The 17,309-nt window shown below is 44.2% G+C and overlaps 1 protein-coding gene across 1 annotated transcript in view; it reads left to right on the top strand.

The window, feature by feature from the left end:
- ZFHX2 (zinc finger homeobox 2) overlaps positions 1-17,309 on the top strand; it is a 107,595-nt gene that overhangs the window by 56,797 nt on the left and 33,489 nt on the right. The window contains exons 5-6 of the mRNA XM_077469151.1: positions 1,704-1,775; positions 6,311-6,369. Coding sequence (XP_077325277.1) covers positions 1,704-1,775; positions 6,311-6,369 — 131 coding nt within the window. The remainder of the gene's footprint in view (positions 1-1,703; positions 1,776-6,310; positions 6,370-17,309) is intronic.

The following is a 17,309-nucleotide window of genomic DNA, read 5'->3' as shown; positions in this document are numbered from 1 at the left end:
TTCCCAGGTATGAAATTTAAAAGAATATTTCACTTTTATTGTTTCACTTTAAGCATTATTAAAATCACTGCTCCCGATTGATACATGTCCCCTGGGGCAGGACCCGGGTCCCCAAACACTTTTTATGACAATGTTAATCTCCCATAGACTTTAGCGGTGTTCCAGCGGCTTTCGAATTCTCCCCTGAACACCGCATATTGTTCGGTGTTCTGCAGAACATCCTAACAACCAAAGTTCGACCCAAACATATGCTCGGGCCGAACCGTTCGCCAATCCTTAGTGCTCATTAATTTAGAGTGGTGTCTATTTAATACAGGATGTGAGATACTGGCCAGATTACCAGGAAAAACAGAGGGGAAAAAAGACTAAAAAAAGAAATCTAATTTATCCACTATGTCTAATGATTTGTAAGCTGTGATATATTCAATTTTTGGTTTTGGGTTTAATATCACCTTCATATTCATAGATAGCACATGCATTTGCCTCTTAACTAGCAAAAGGTAGGGAAGCTGATTCATACTCATGCCATATTATGATACTGAGCAGAAGAACCCATTCCCTGTGCTTCTGGCTGCAAGATTACAAGTTGTTTTTCTGATTAAACCACAAATAATGTAATTAATGGTAGAAATCCTCACTTCTTATTCGTTGATAAATGAAATTAGTTTACTGTCATGCAGGAGTAGATTTTCAGCACTTAGTTCCCAAACTCTCCTTATTTACACAAACCATTTCCCTACTTTACTGGGCCTAGGACTATTGTGGCAGTCTGAAATTACTAAATTTTTAGTTAGGCCCCTTTCACTCTGGGGCGGTGCGGGCGTCGGCGGTAAAGCGCCACTATTTTTAGCGGCGGTATAGCCACGCTGCCCCATTGATTTCAATGGGTAGGAGCGGTGAATACACCTCTCCTTCACTGCTCCAAAGATGCTGCTAGCAGGACTTTTTTCACCATCCTGCTAGCGCACCGCTCCAGTGTGTAAGCCCTCCGGCTTTCACACTGGAGTGATAGTGGCCGGTTTTTTCAGGCGCTACACAGGCGCTATTTTTAGCGCTGTAGTCCCTGAAAACCGCCTCGGTGTGAAAGGGGCCTTACCAAGGGGAAGTGTTGTGTGGCCTATGAAATAAGGGAAAAATCTGTCTATTTGCCTCTGCCACCTAAAGTCTCAGGCGTAGTGTGACTAAGGGCGCTGTCACATCAGTGTTTCTGTTACTGGTGAATTGTGGCTGCAGAGAAAATAATCACGTGCTTCCCTTGTGAGGATTTGCTCCCTCATTGATGGAAAAACCGCAGACCGTAAGCTTCCAGGGAAGGAGTGAGGTCTCACCCAAATATCCAAGAAGTGAGCAACACATGGAAACAGGTGAGTATTTCCCTATCCTGTCTAACAATGTATAGCAATACTGGTGAGCTGTCATCAGCAACAGAATCACTAGTGCGACATGGCCGTAACAGGAAATCCAGCCCTGCTGGCATGTGAAATTAGTCATTGCATTGTATAGTCATAACACCTGGAAATGGTTTGCTGGCTCTCATGGTTTGAGTGCATAAGGTTTCTTCAATTTTAAAGTTTATTTTTTTGATTCCTGGCTTCCGTTTAAGCAGAAAGATCATGTCTTTACAAAATATTATTCACACGTGTCAATATGTATTCACTTCTTGTATATTACAAAGTATGAAAATGTTATGCTTGTAATTTCAGTTAAAATCCCAAACACTTCAGAGATCACATCAGCGTCAGATACAGGAGAAGACAACACAGACATACCTCAAGGTGAGATAGGGCATAACTAAGGATTTTGGAGCCAAAGTGCACATGTAGAATGTTTTTAAGTGCTGCAGAGTTTGCATACACTATGGGAGTTATTTACTAAAGGCAAATCCAACTTTGCACTGCAAGTGCAAACTACAAGTGCAAAATTCTACTGAAAGTGCACTTGGAAGTGCAGTCACTGTAGATCCGAGGGGGACATGCAAGGAAAATTTAAAAAACAGCGTTTTAGCTTGCATATGATTGGATTATAAAATCAGCAGAGCTTCCACTCATTTCAGATCTACCCCTCAGATTTACAGCGACTGCACTTGTAGTGCAAAGTCGATTTGCCTTTCGTAAATAACCCCCTATGTTTGTCTATTGTTGTTATAATTCCTAGTTTTTTTCTCCCAATTAATTACAGGGTTATAATATATTATATATTTTGCCAGGAAGCAGTGCCATCATCTATTTGATATTTTGTAAGTGTTCTCTATATAAGGCTGTGAAAATAATTCTTAGAAATGCCTTTCATTGCACTATTGAGAGATGAACACTCGCCTAAAAAGTAAAGGATTAGGAATAGGGTTTTTATTATAGGGTCAAACATACAGATTGTGATGCAAATATTTGTGATTGTGATTAGTATTTCAATATAAGGTCATTACAGTAAGCTTGCTCTTTAAGTTTTACCTCTTATCAGGGGCATACCTAGAGCATTTGGCACCCGGGGCAGTTCCTATATCTGGCACCCACCCACGTTAAAATGTAAAAACACCCCACTATGCCCCCTGCATACCTCTGCATCCTTCAATATCTCTTTGTCATCTTTGTCACTACTGTGTACCCCTTCTCCACAACTGCACCTCTGGACCCCTTTACATTACACAGCACCACACCTTTGGACCCCTTTACATTACACAACACCCTGCACCTTTGAACCCCTATACATTACACAGCACTCTGCACCTCTGGACCCCTTTACATTACACAGCACCCTGCATCTCTGGACCCCTTTACATTACACAGCACCCTGCACCCACCTCTGGACCCTTTTACAATGCACAGCACCCTGAACCTCTGGACCGTGTTACATTACACAACTCCCTGCACCTCTGGACCCCTTTACATAGCCCCCCACAGCTCTGGACCCCTACATGTCACACAGACCCCCCCAACAGTTCTGGACCCCCTGTTGGTTAAACAGACCCCCCTCTAACAGTTTTGGACCCCCTGCATGGTGCACAGACCCCCCCCCCCTAACAGTTCTGGACCCCCTACATGGTACAGACCCCCCAGCTCTGTCCCTTCTTACCTTAATCATACAGATGGAGAGACAGTGAGCAGCACTGAACAGAGGGCGGGAACTGCTGGAGTTAATTTTTAAGATTAACAAGCTATTGATCAGATGCTAGGACCACCTAGCAACTAATCACCTGCTGTTTTATGTAAAAAGTTAACTCCAGCAGTTCTCTACTCAGCGCTGCTCACTGTCTCTCTCCCCTGCAGTACAGGAGGATAGAGAGTGTTCCGGTGACTGGCTCTGTGTGTCACCCTGGTGGTGGTCCAGGCCCCCAGCGCACTGTCGCAGCTTGCCAGTGGCATCACTAGGGTTGGTCACCTGGTGCGTAAAAACATGGCGTCACCCCCCTTTCAACTATAGTCCCCCTCTGATCAGTTCACACCCCCTTCCTTAAGTACAGATCCCTCTCAGTACAGATCCCCCTACCTCAGAATAGACACCCCCTTTCAGTACAGACCGCTTTTCATTACAGACCCCCCCCCTTTCGGTACAGACCCTCCCATTCAGTACAGACCCCCTTACAGTATGGACCCTCCCCTTTCAGTACAAACACCCTTTCAGTATAGACCCCCCTTTCAGTACAGTCGCCCTTTTAGTACAGACCCCCATTCAGTACATTCCCCCCTTAAGTGCAGACCCCCCTTCAGTGCAGATGCCCCCAATCAGTACATTCCCCCTTCAGTGCAGACCCCCCATTCAGTGCAGACCCCCCTTTCAGTGCAGACCCCCCCATTCAGTGCAGACCCCCCTTCAGTACAGACCCCCCATTCAGTACAAACCCCCCTTAAGTACAGACCCCCCCATTCTGTGAAGACCCTCCCATTTAGTACAGACCCCCCTTCAGTGCAAATCCCCCAATTCAATGCAGACCCCCTTGAGTCCAGACCCCCCATTTAGTGTAGACCCCCCATTCAGTACAACCCCCCCTTAGTCCAGACCCCCATTCAGTACAAACACCCCTTAAGTACAGACCCCCCTTCAGTGCAGACCCCCAATTCAGTGCAGACCCCCTTGAGTCCAGACCCCCACATTTAGTGTAGACCCCCCTTTAGTGCAGACCCCCCCATTCAGTGCAGACCTCCCCATTCAGTGCAGACCCCCATTTCAGCACAGAGCCCCCTTCAGTGCAGACCCCCCATTCAGTACAGACCTCCCATTCAGTGCAGACCCCAATTTCAGCACAGAGCCCCCTTCAGTGCATACCCCCCATTCAGTACAGACCCCCCCCCCCCCCATTCAGTACAGTCAGACCCATAATGTACCTCAGATCAGCGTGGGACATGCACAGCAGGTCCCCTCCTCTGTAGACATAAACAGAGATGTGGAGGCAGCTTCACTCTGCTCGGCCACGTGAGACAGCCGCGACTGCTCAGGGAGCCCGCGGCCACAAGAGAAGGGGATTGTTGGTGCAGTGGTGTTTCCCTGGGCCCAGCTGACCCCCCATTCAGTGCAGACCCCCATTTCAGCACAGAGCCCCCTTCAGTGCAGACCCCCCATTCAGTACAGACCCCCCCCCCATTCAGTACAGTCAGACCCATAATGTACCTCAGATCAGTGTGGGACATGCACAGCAGGTCCCCTCCTCTGTAGACATAAACAGAGAGGTGGAGGCAGCTTCACTCTGCTCGGCCGCGTGAGACAGCCGGGACTGCTCAGGGAGCCCGCGGCCACAAGAGAAGGGGATTGTTGGTGCAGTGGTGTTTCCCTGGGCCCAGCTGACGGCCCCTCTGGCTGACGCCCCCCCCCCCACCCCCCAGTGTGTGGCACCCAGGGTGGCTTGTCCCCACTTGGTACGCCACTGCCTCTTATTACAGAATGGATCTTAAGAGTCCCAAAAGCTTTTGCATCTTTAAAAACTTAAGTTAGCACATAAATGATATCATTAAACCTTGCACAGATGGTTAAAGAAAATGGAAAAGAAAAACTAAAGCTGGCCATAGATGGTTTGAACTTTGAATCTCAGCTGGTTCAGTAGGGACCATCCGAGATTTGAACCATCTATAGTCAGGCTCCCCTTCAAGAGAACGCAATACCACTGAATGTGTTGATGGGGTGAATCAAGCGATTTGCTTTCCTGCAACCCATGATGGCATGAAAGAAAATCGCATCTTCCTGGCCTGCCTAACAGATTCCTACAACCACACATGCTGGGTGGATGGAGAAATTGCCAACCACCCGTCGACCCCCCCGCCCAAACATTGTATTCTGAAAGCAGCTCCTGATCAGTGAATCAGTGGCTGCAGCCGCTGATTGGAGAACGTTTATTTGTGTGTCTGTTCATCGGAAGTCAATCTAACAGTCAGCTTCTGTTGAACAAGGAGGGCCACACAGAGATTGGAATTTGTCCAGGCCCTGCTGCATCAAAGATCCTTCCGTCTTTGCCCACCTTTAAGCTACAAACTTTCTGCATTGATTGATGACCAATTACATACAAGATTCAACTACTGCTATTAAATCATTAGCATTTTAGATTTATACATTTTTTAAAGGACATATTTGGTAAAATTAAACCTTGCCCTGGCATTTCTGACCACTCTGTACAGTAAATGGCTTAGTGGCAGCCCCTTTCTTTTCCTAGGATAAGTAGCTAAAATCGTATATTTAGTCTGCAGGCAAATTTTATGATGTGTTATGTTCATTCAAATACTGTATAATGTAATTCTGCGACCACAAGATCTAAGATGTTGTCTCTAAGGGAAAACAAATGTTGGAACAAGGTGTCTACTGGTTCTATTCATTGTTACTATATTAAGGACCCAGAATTGTCTTTGATGCTTTCATTTTTGAACTTGCCAACTGAGCTATTGTATGAGTCCGATGAACACTTAACCCTGTAGTTGTTACTCTATCAGGCTTTTAGACTAAAGCACTGTGAAGGGCAATGATTATGTGCAGAATGCAGAAAGACTTAGAAAAAAAATCAGAAAACGAAACATATTTCACTAATTTCACAACAGCTAGTTAGCTATCCATTTTTGCACTATGAACATCTTCATTGCCTTTTAAAACGTTTTGTTAAATATGCCTTTGTGTGTACTTGTCTGCTTGTTTCTTGCTTTCCTTTTTGCTCTTTTTATTTGATTTAACCCCCCCCCCCCCCCCCCAACTCTGATATAAATATGGAGTTTCCCACTCCAGCCAGTCACACACACCTTTTGTACTACTGGAGAGACCCTCTACTCATCTTTGTATAGAATGAGCAGTTCCCTTGTTTGTTATTTGTCCCCTTCTGACCCCTAATCTCCTGATTCAGCCCCTGTACAGGATGAAACATCGAAGACTGAAAGTGAAAAGGCTGCAGAAGGCACTACGGTATGTACTCTATAAAGAGGCGATAACAAATAGCTTTGGGATAAACCAGACCGGGTGACCAGGTTCATTTCACCAGCTTTGCTCTCACAAACTATTAGTATTCCTGTTCTGTTCAATATAATCATTATGTGAACAGAGCTGGGCAGTTCAAAGAGAATGTATTGTGTCAGAAATATGGGCACTGAGTTTTTGTATATTTTGCTAGCTCTCTGACAGTCGTGTTAATATTCATTCTTCCTTAGCTAGTGTGTCAGTGGTTAGCAAAAAATAAGAATCCAGTGAAGTTGGAACTCTCCACCGGCTTATTTGTTTTGGGTCAATCAGTCACTAAGTAGGTAAACTAAGAATGAGAATGACAGCTAGGTTACTATCAAATTGTGTCAGTAGTGCATCCAGCCTTATTCTAGACCTTGCTAATAAAATCAACGCAGCACAAGACGCGTATGGTCTTGTGCATCTATGCCCTGAGTTGTGTCTAGTGAATGAAGTACTGGTTTATTACACAAATATGCTTTTACTATGTGTAGGCAACAGGTAAGTCTTATGGAAAATTAAATATACATGTTTCTTATTTGCACCAACATGCAGGATGTCAGGTGGTTTTGACCTTTTACTATTGATTCTCTGTATAAATTGAGCTATCCATAAAATTGTATTGTTGGCAGGACTAAAGTTGGTGGCACACATAATACGGTTGTACCCTCTCTGTATAATTTCCTTTAGCACAACCAAAAACGATGGTCTTCAAAAAGTTTCCGCACTTTTATATGTTCATTGGAAAGGGTGAGGGAGGGTAGTAGTTGGTCGTCTCTGAGAGTGTCATGTGACTAGTCCATCTGACAAGCCAGCTGACCTTGCAGTTTAGTGTCAGAGTTGTTACATTGTGGTGAAGATAGATGCGAAACTTATGACAAAAGTGTGAACATTTTTTGAAAAATCCTTGTATGTATTTCATGAAGCCTGCCAAAACAATCCTATTAATGTATAGCTAATTACTTAGCCCATCATTCCAAGGAAGCCAAATTATCTACTATCAGACTGTAACATGGGTGGCCAGCTTTTGAGTTGTCTCTTAGTTTTGGAAACATTAAAGGGGTTATAAAGTCTCAAGGTTTTTCACCTTAATGCATTCTATGCATTGAGGTGCAAAAACCTTCTGTGGTGCAGCTGCCCCCCCCCTGAGCCCCCCTTTTATTTACCTGAACCAGATCTTTCCAGCGACGAGTATGAGCCCAGCACTTCCAGCCGCTGTCTCTGGTCCTTATTGGATAGACTGATAGCAGCAGGAGCCATTGGCTCCCACTGCTATCAATTAAATCCAGTGACATGGGGGACGGGGGCTGAGTATTGCTGTCTGTGTCAAAAGACACAGCAGCAGGACTTGGGAGTGCGCCCGCACGAGTGCCCCCGTGAAAAGTGTTTGTTATTTAAAAAAATAAAATAAATGAACCTTTACAATCACTTTAAGCTTTACTCCAGACCATTAAAAAGAACAGTGTATATTAAAGCCCAATTCCAGGTCAATTTTATATTTTAGAAAAAAATCTCTCTATAGTACTCAAATAAAACAAAAAAAATGCAGTTTCAACTGCAATGCCCACCTCCTCTCCAGCATTGTCCATTACAGTACCACTACACCTGCCCGAAGACATCTGGAAAAGGTAAGTATAAGGTAAGCAAACAGTTAAACATGTGGCTCAAACACATGTCTTTATTGATAGTAGTCTTACTATCTTGGTAGTCTGTATGTGCACTGCTTTTTAGCTTAGCTTTACAACTTCCAGGGTCAACTTTATTGCTTTTCAAAGATGATGATGCTGATTTATTGTCCAATGAGGAGGTGTAAAGGTGACATAGGAAGCCACAAAGCTCAACCAGGAAGATGAATTGTTTAACCACTTCAGCCCCGGAAGATTTGGCTGCTCAATGACCAGGCCATTTTTTGCAATACGGCCCTGGACAATTGCGCGGTCGTTCGGCGCTGTACCCAAACAGAAAAAAACACAATGGGGTTTATTTACGAAAGGCAAATCCACTTTGCACTACAAGTGCACTTGGAAATGCAGTCGCTGTAAATCTAAGGGGTGGATCTGAAATGAGGGGAAGCTCTGCTGATTTTATCAATCAATCATGTGTAAGCAAAAAAGGTGTTTTTTATTTTTCTTGCATGTCCCCCTCGGATCTACAGCGACTGCACTTCCAAGTGCACTTTCAGTGCAAAGTGGTTTTTCCTTTAGTAAATAACCACCAATATCTTTTAATATTTGCTATAATAAATATCCCACATTTTTTATCAAACGAACACATTTTTTACTCAGTTTAGGCTGATATGTATTCTTCTACATATGTAAAAAAAATTGCAATACACGTATATTGATTGGTTTGTGCAAAAGTTATAGCGACTACAAAATAGGGGATAGATTTATATCATTTTTTTTATTGGGACTGCGATATTGCGGCGGACACATTGGACACTTTTGACACATTTTTGGGACCATTGACAATTATACAGCGAACAGTGCTATACAAGTGCTCTGATTACTGTATAAATGTCACTGTCAGGGAAGGGGTTAACAATAGGGGGCAATCAAGCGGTTAACTGTGTTCCCTAGGTGTGTTCTAACTGAAGGGGGGATGGGACTGTCTATGAGGAGAGAGAGATTGGTGTTCATACATAGTATGAACACACGATCTATCTCTACTCCCCTGAGAGAATCGGGATCTGTGTGTTTACACACACAGATCCTGGTTCTCGCTCTGTCAGCGATCGCGGAAGCCCGGCTGTCATCATGCCCGCCGGGCACTCGCATCAGGTCTGTGCATGCGTTGCGGGCACACGCACACCCCTAGTGGCCAAAAGGCAAAGCGATGTAAGGTAACGTTGTACGGTAACATTTGTTTTCACCCAGCTGTGCCATTCTTCCGCAGTAAAACTGCGGCGGCTGGTCGGCAGCAGTTAAGGAAGTAGGTGTGTTACCTGTCTGCCTGTGCAGAGTGGAAACTGTGTATAAATAACAATTCAAATGCTTTGGCAGATAAAACAAGAAACATAAATGTATTTCATCAGTGTTTAAGCTATTTGTCTGGAGTTTTGCTTTAAAAATCGACGTTCTGCGCAATTATGGCAATATTATGTGAAGTCTCTGGGATATTCATGCAGGCTTCAGAAGCTCTGGCATATTCATAAGAGATATAAATCACACCCCCCAGTAATCAGCTATAGTAATGGTACTATCCAGAAAGTTTGTGGTGCAAGAATAGATATTCCCAAACATACCCAATGTAGGCTTTTTGTTGTCTTTCACATACAGAAAGCCTGTCATTGTGTGAGCACACAGATGTTTCTCACAGTCAACATGCAGATTGATACTTGGCTTGAATATTGGAATATGACTATATTCATATACTGTACATCAATATATTATATACAACCCCAACTCCCAAAAAATTTGGATGTTGTGTAAAATATACATAAAAATCTCATAAACCCATATTTAGAAAACATCAAATTTTTAAACTGAGAAAATGTATAATTTCAAGAAAAAAATAAGGTAATTTAGAAATCGATGGCAGCAACACACCTCAAAAAAGTCGGGACAGGGCTATGTTTACCATGATGGAGCATTCCCTCTTCTTTTAACAACTCTCTGTAAATATCTGGGAACTGAGACCAGTTGCTGAAGTTCTGGGAGAGAAATTTTTCCTCATTCTTGCCTGATATAGGATTCTAACCGGTCAACCGTCCTTGGTGGTCTTAGTCATATTTTTCTTTTCAAGAAGAGCCAAATATTTTCAAATAGTGAAAGGTCTGGACTGCAGGCAGGCCACCTAAGTACCTGGACTCTTCTACTACAAAGCCATGCTGTTGTCATAGATGCTGTTTGTGGTTTAGCATTGCCCTGCTGAAATATGCAAGGCCTTCCCTGAAAAAAACGTCATCTGAATGGGAGCACTTGGAAATAACTTTCAGCATTGATGGTGCCTTTCCAGATGTGCAAGCTGTCCATTCCACACTAAAGCACCCCCACACCATAAGAGACACAGGCTTTTGAACTGAGCGGTGATAGCAAAGCAGAAGGTCTCTCACCTCTTTATTTCGGAGAATGCAGGCCAATATTTCCCTAAAAAATTGCAAATTTTGATTTGACTGGCCACAGAACAGTTTTCCACTTTGCAGTAGACCATTTTAAATGGGCTTGGGACCAGAGAAGACAGCTGCATTTCTGGATCATATTCAGATATGGCTTCTTCTTTGCATGAAAGAGCTGTAACGTGCATTTTTGGATGACATGATGAACTGTGTTCATAGACAGTGATTTTTGGAAGTATTACTGAGCCCATACAGTGATGTCCATCACAGAGTCATGCCTGTTTTTTAATGCAGTGCCGTCCAAGGTCCTGAAGATCACAGGCATCCAATATTGTGTTTCGGCCTTGTCTCTTGCACACAGAGATTTTACTGATGATATTATGTACCGTAGATGATGATATATTTAGGCTTTTAAATTTTACATTAAAGAACATTATTCTGAAAATGTTCACAATTGGTGAACCTCTGCCCAGCTTTACATCTGAGACACTCTGACTCACTAAGATGCACCTTTCAGAGCCGGTTCACACAGGGGCGACTCAGATCCGACTTCAGGTCGCCCCTAGTCAGACAACATGTAAAAATCAATGTAAGTGAATGAGAGCCATCTTAATGCACACTACTGAAGTCGCTCCGACTTCAGAAAAGGTTCCTGTACTACTTCAATCCAACTTGTAGGCGACTGGTACCCATTGATTTCAATGGAGGTCGCCTACAAGTCGGATCTCTGTCTATACGGAGGAGACTCTCACGGAATTATCAGCTCTCAACAAGAGGGAACTCCACGCCAAATTTATTTAAAAAAAATTGGCGTGGGTTCCCCCTCCGAGAGCATATCAGGCCCTTAGGTCTGGTATGGATTCTAAAGGGAACCCCCTATGCCGAAAACCGGCGTGGGGGCCCCCCCCAGATCCATATCAGACCCTTATCCGAGCACACTACCCGGCCGGCCAGGAAAGGGGGTGGGGACGAGCGAGCGCCCCCCCCCCCCTGAACCGTACCAGGCCGCGTGCCCTCAATATGGGGGGTGCCTTGGGAAGGGGGGGGCGCACGGCCCCCCCGACCCCAAAGCACCTTGTCCCCATGTTGATGAGGACAAGGGCCTCTTCCCAAAAACCCTGGCCGTTGGTTGTCGAGGTCTGCGCGCAGGGGGCTTATCGGAATCCGGGAGCCCCCTTTAGTAAGGGGGCCCCCAGATCCCGGCCCCCCCACCCTATGTGAAAGAGTATGGGGTACAATGTACCCCTACCCATTCACCTGTGAAAGAAAATGTACAAAAAAACACAACACACAAGGGCTAAAATTGTTTATTGCACAACTCCGGGGGTCTTCCGTCTTCGGGGGTCTTCTCGTTGGACTCCTCCGCTATCTTATGCTCTTTTGCTAGCTCTTTCACTAGCGGAGGAGCCAGGCTTTCTTCTTCGCCGCCGCCCTCTTCTTCCAACTTCGGGGGTCTTGTCCCCCTCTTCGGTTCTTCTTGCCGGGCCACCGCGCCTTCTTCTAGCTCTTTTACAAGCAGTGGCCCGGTCTTCTGTCACCGTCTTCTGTTCTTCTCTTCAGGAGATGTTGCCTCGTCGCTGTCTCCGCTCACTATGACAGAACACGCGGCGTGCGGTGACTTATATAGGGACATCACCGGATGATGTCCCCACCCATTATGATGTCACAGTCCCAGAGGATGCTGGGAATGTGACATCATAATGGGCGGGGACATCATCCGGAATGTCCCTATATAAGTCGCCGCACACCGCGTGTTCTGTCATAGTGAGCGGAGACAGCGACGAGGCAACATCTCCTGAAGAGAAGAACAGAAGAACAGAAGACAGCGGCAGCAGTGACAGAAGACCGGGCCACCGCTTGTAAAAGAGCTAAAAGAAGGCGCGGTGGCCCGGCAAGAAGAATCGAAGAGGGGGACAAGACCCCCGAAGTCGGAAGAAGAGGGCGGCGGCGAAGAAGAAAGCCTGGCTCCTCCGCTAGTGAAAGAGCTAGCAAAAGAGCAGAAGATAGAGGAGGAGTCCGGCGAGAAGACCCCCGGAGCTGTGCAATAAACTATTTTAACCCTTGTGTGTTGTGTTTTTTTGGTACATTTTCTTTCACAGGTGAACGGCTAGGGGTACATTGTATGGGTAGGGGTACATTCACATAGGGTGGGGGGCCGGGATCTGGGGGCCCCCTTACTAAAGGGGGCTCCCGGATTCCGATAAGCCCCCCGCCCGCAGACCCCGACAACCAACGGCCAGAGTTGTCGGGAAGAGGCCCTTGTCCTCATCAACATGGGGACAAGGTGCTTTGGGGTGGGGGGCGCGCGGCCCCCCCCTTCCCCAAGGCACCCCCATGTTGAGGGCACTCGCTCGTCCCCATCCCCTTTCCTGGCCGGCCAGGTAGTGTGCTCGGATAAGGGTCTGGTATGGATCTGGGGGGACCCCCACACCGTTTTTTTGGCGTAAGGGGTTCCCCTTAGAATCCATACCAGACCTAAGGACCTGGTATGCTCTTGGGGGGGGTAACCCATGCCATTTTTTTTTTTAATTTGGCGTGGAGTTCCCCCTTCAGAGCTCATTCTCTGATTGACCACGGCAAAAGTCGCCTGGCCTGGGGCGACTTAAAGTCGTGTTGTAAGTCGCCCTAAGTCGTGTTCAAGTCGTGTCCAAGTTGCCTCCAAAAGTCATGTTGAAAGTCGTGTCGCCCCTGTGTGAACCGGCTCTTACTGTTGCCAATTAACCTAATTAGTTGCAAGATTTCTCCCAGCTCTTCCTTGTTAGTGCCACTCACTTTGCCAGATTTTTGTTGCCCTGTCCCAACTTTTTTGAGATGTGTTGCTGCCATCAATTTCAAAATGACCTTATTTTATTTTATTAAAATTGTACATTTTCTAATTTTAAACATTTGATTCGTTTTCTATTATGAATAAAATATCTGTTTATGTGATTTGCAAATCATTGCATTCTGTTTTTATGTAGATTTTACACAGCGTCTCAACTTTTTTGGAATCGGAGTTGTATAAAATAGAAATATATACATCAAGCTGAGAGAAGGGTAGATACACAGTACATACTCCTGAAGTGAGACCTATTCACCTCACATACGGGAAGATTTCTGAAACCTAACTGTAGCAGTTAGCATAAAACTCAGATTAAGGCTGCATTCACACCTGAGCGTAGCGTTTTCAAGCGTTTTTTGCGCCTTTTTTTTACCGCGATTTGCCACGATTTTGTGCAGGGCAAAAGGCCACCAATGTTAAAAGAAGAAAAACGCCCAAATCTGCTCAATTCGAGCGACAAAAAAGGGTCCGGAACTTGTTTGAGCTTCAGGAGTTCGGCTTCAGGCGACATGAAGTAGAGATGTGAACCATCTCCATTGAGAATAATAGATTTTTTCCCCTCTAGCGTTTTGTAGCTTCAGGCTTCAAGCTACAAAACGCTCAGGTGTGAATGGGGTCTGAAGCTGATACACTAGCAGAATCTCATTCGAAAGGAGTGGGATGGAAATTTTTTCTCGAATGAACACATTTCTAACAATGTATGTGGTTTTTGTTCAGGAAATTACATTCATTCCAAAATGTAAAAGCAGCAATATTTTGAAGTACTTCTGAACAACATTTGTCAAATAATCAAATGCACAGAGAAGTTTTATTCAGATGGTTGTATAAATATTTGTACGGAAATCTATCAGTGTATGGCCAGCTTAGGACAAATGAATTGGATATCATTGGCATCAGCATAGTTGCACTGTTTTCTGGATAGGATAGCTTTTCACTAACTAGTTTCACCTGATTTCTGAAAAATTACCAATGTAGAATGGAAAGAAGAATCTGCTGTTATCAAGCAACACAGACAGTTCCTATTTCAGACACTGTAAAGAATGAGGAAAATTTACAGTTTACAGTTTTCCCTGAAACCACAAAACACTTTGCCCTTTAACTACCCTAAACTTGATAACTTGATGATAACAATATTTGGCTAACCCTTCCATTGAGGAGAACTAGTCTAGAACATTGCGACATGTGATTCGGTAAAGTCAAGGATCATTTACCTTTCTATTGTCCAAAATACTGTAGCAAAACATTTTTCCATAGGTTGATAATATCTTATGTTCTATGAAACAGAAATTTTGTGGTGGAAAAAACAATAGAAATTTTGTTCAGTTTGACCTCATGCACACAGACTTTCTGAAATTAATATCCCATGTATTAATATTATTATTATACAGGATTTATATAGTGCCAACAGTTTACAACTTTAGGGTAAACAGTACAGTTACAATACAATTCAATACAGGAGGAATCGGAGGGCCCTACACTTTAGAGCTTAAAATCCATGTACCTTTTTTATGTGTTGTATGCCCACACAAAGGCAGAAGGACCACCATTTATCTGTGTAATTAACCTCTCTGGCAGTATTCCTGAGTGTGTCTCGGGGTGGATTTTCAGTACTAAAAGCAGTAACCCCGAGCCACACTCGGGATTGCATCGCAGGATCCAGAAAGAGGTTACTTACCTTGACCCCAGGATCCTGCAATGTCTCCCCTCAGTGTGTGCAAGCCATCCTCCGCTTGATCTATGCGAGCGTTAAGACGCACGGGAGCGGAGAATGGCGCCAAATTCCAAAAGTAAAACACACAATACATATACAGTAATCTTACAGATTGCATTACTGTATCAATTTATTTCACATCCCTTTTGTCCCTAGTGGCCTGTCCAGTGCCCTGCATGCAGTTTTATATTATAAATACTGTTCTTTCTGCCTGGAAACTGGAGATTGTCCATAGCAACCAAAACCATCCCTTTTACATCAAAAGTGGTTTTAGATCAGCTAGAAAACAGTAGAATTGAGCGATAGCGATTTGTGGGGAAATCTGTCATCAAACACTGAAAGTAATGACAGTGACAATTCTGAAACTGAGCAAATTTCAGTGTTTTTGATTTAATTACATTATTGAATAATTTTTATTATTATTATATTATTATTTGTTATAATTATTTATTATATTATAATTTATGATTTTGTTTTTCAAACTTTATCATACCCGGGATGTCTACTAGACTCTTGTTTGGACAGATTTAATGAGTTATTCCTAAGAATTACAGGCCTACAATATAAAACACCAAATTTCCATGCAAAATAACTGTACCGCTTTCAGCATCAGAAATCTGAAATAGTCATATCACATTTAGCACCTTTCAGGGGGGGGGGGGGGTGCAGATACTTGTATAATACAGGTATTTGCACCCACTTCCGAACATAGACTCCCATGGGGGTCTATGCCTCTTCACATCCCCCCGCGCTGTCTGCTGGGACACACTCGGGTCCCAGAGACAGCAGGGAGCATTCGGATTGCGCAGTGCGACTCGTGGATGCGTAGTAGGGAACCGGGAAGTGAAGCCGCAAGGCTTCATTTCCTGATTCCCTTACCGAAGATGGTGGTGCCAGCATCCGAGGACTAAGGGACAGTTTGGCCTCGATGCCGACATTGCTGGACCCTGGGACAGGTGAGTGTCCTTATTTTAAAAGTCAGCAGCTGCAGTATTTGTAGCTGCTGACTTTTTTTTTAAAAAAATTCATAGGACTCCCGCTTTAAGGGAGGTTGTTTCAAACAGTTTTAATTTTGTCCTAAATGCTGGCCATACAGAGCTTGAACATCATCTGATTCCTGCTGAATTTGCTGAAATTCATGCTGTGGGTGGCCCTGTCAGCATGACCAACTTCAAACAAAAAATTGAAGGAGCCAGGTGGAAAAATGTTAGGTGAACAGTGACTGCATCCAAACATGTGTTATTTGTAGGTCCATCAGACTTTTGGGGAAAAAAAGTCAGCTGGAGCTCATACACGATCGTAATATCCAACGGATTCATTCCGTCGGACCTAGTCTATCGAAAAGTCCGGTTGTGTGTACGCGGCATTACAGGAACCCAGTTAGGTTATAGAGTGAAAAGAGAGTTGGTCCAAGGCTCCCAAATTTTCTCAAAACTTTTTGGAGATCCCCTAATAATGTATGTAGGTTGGTACAGCGGAAAAGCAGAATTGATCAGCTGTTTCCACACTAGTGTGATTTTAGATGCTACTTGAGTCGCACAGAAACATAAGACAGTGGAAATCGCAATTACGATTTTGGAAAAGGTTCCAGTACTACTTTGGCGCGATTCCAGCACGAGTTTGGCCCCATAGAAAATGCAAACCGCTTCAAAGTAGCATACAAGTTGCACTACATAATTACACTGAAAGTCGGGTCAAAATCGCATTGCAGCATTGTGAACCTAGTCTAAAGACCACTTTTCTTGCCACTGCATATATGCATTATGCTGTTGGCAATGGGCTAAGATGTAGAAGCCCAAACTGTGCTCCTGGTTTATTATATGTATGTGGGATCCCTGACCAGAACTCAGACCTATGAAATGCTTTTTTCCTCATGACACCATTTAGACTGAAAGTGAAGGGGAAAAAACTTTTAATAAACAAATACTCACCTATCCAAGGATCCAGCATCGCCTTCACCTGAGCCGGTTCTTCTCTGGTCTTCAGGTCACCAGCGATGGCATGTTAACTCCTTGCGGCTCCACAGCCAGCTTCCCACAGTGCATGCACAAGCCACACTTTCTAAAAGGTCCCTCAGCCTTCTGGGACCTATGATGTGTCCCACAAGGTTGTAGACACCCTTTGGTTGAAGTTCCGCTTTCACTGGAATGAATATGCTACAGATTATAACTATATGTAAGTTAATTAGTCACATGAGGAAAAGGTTCAACTTGGTTGTCATGGCTGACTACAATTTCCCTACGGTTATCTTTTTTTTTTTTTTGCACTGCCTTGTTACATAAGCCTGAAAGTGGTCTGATCAACATGGCATGAATTGG

This window comes from Lithobates pipiens, unplaced genomic scaffold (genome assembly GCF_037356315.1).
Source record: "Lithobates pipiens isolate NorthernLeopardFrog02 unplaced genomic scaffold, aLitPip1_a1.2 Scaffold_11, whole genome shotgun sequence".
Classification (NCBI taxonomy): domain Eukaryota; kingdom Metazoa; phylum Chordata; class Amphibia; order Anura; family Ranidae; genus Lithobates; species Lithobates pipiens.
Note: the sequence above shows the minus strand (reverse complement) of the source record. Positions and strands in the feature narration are given on the sequence as shown.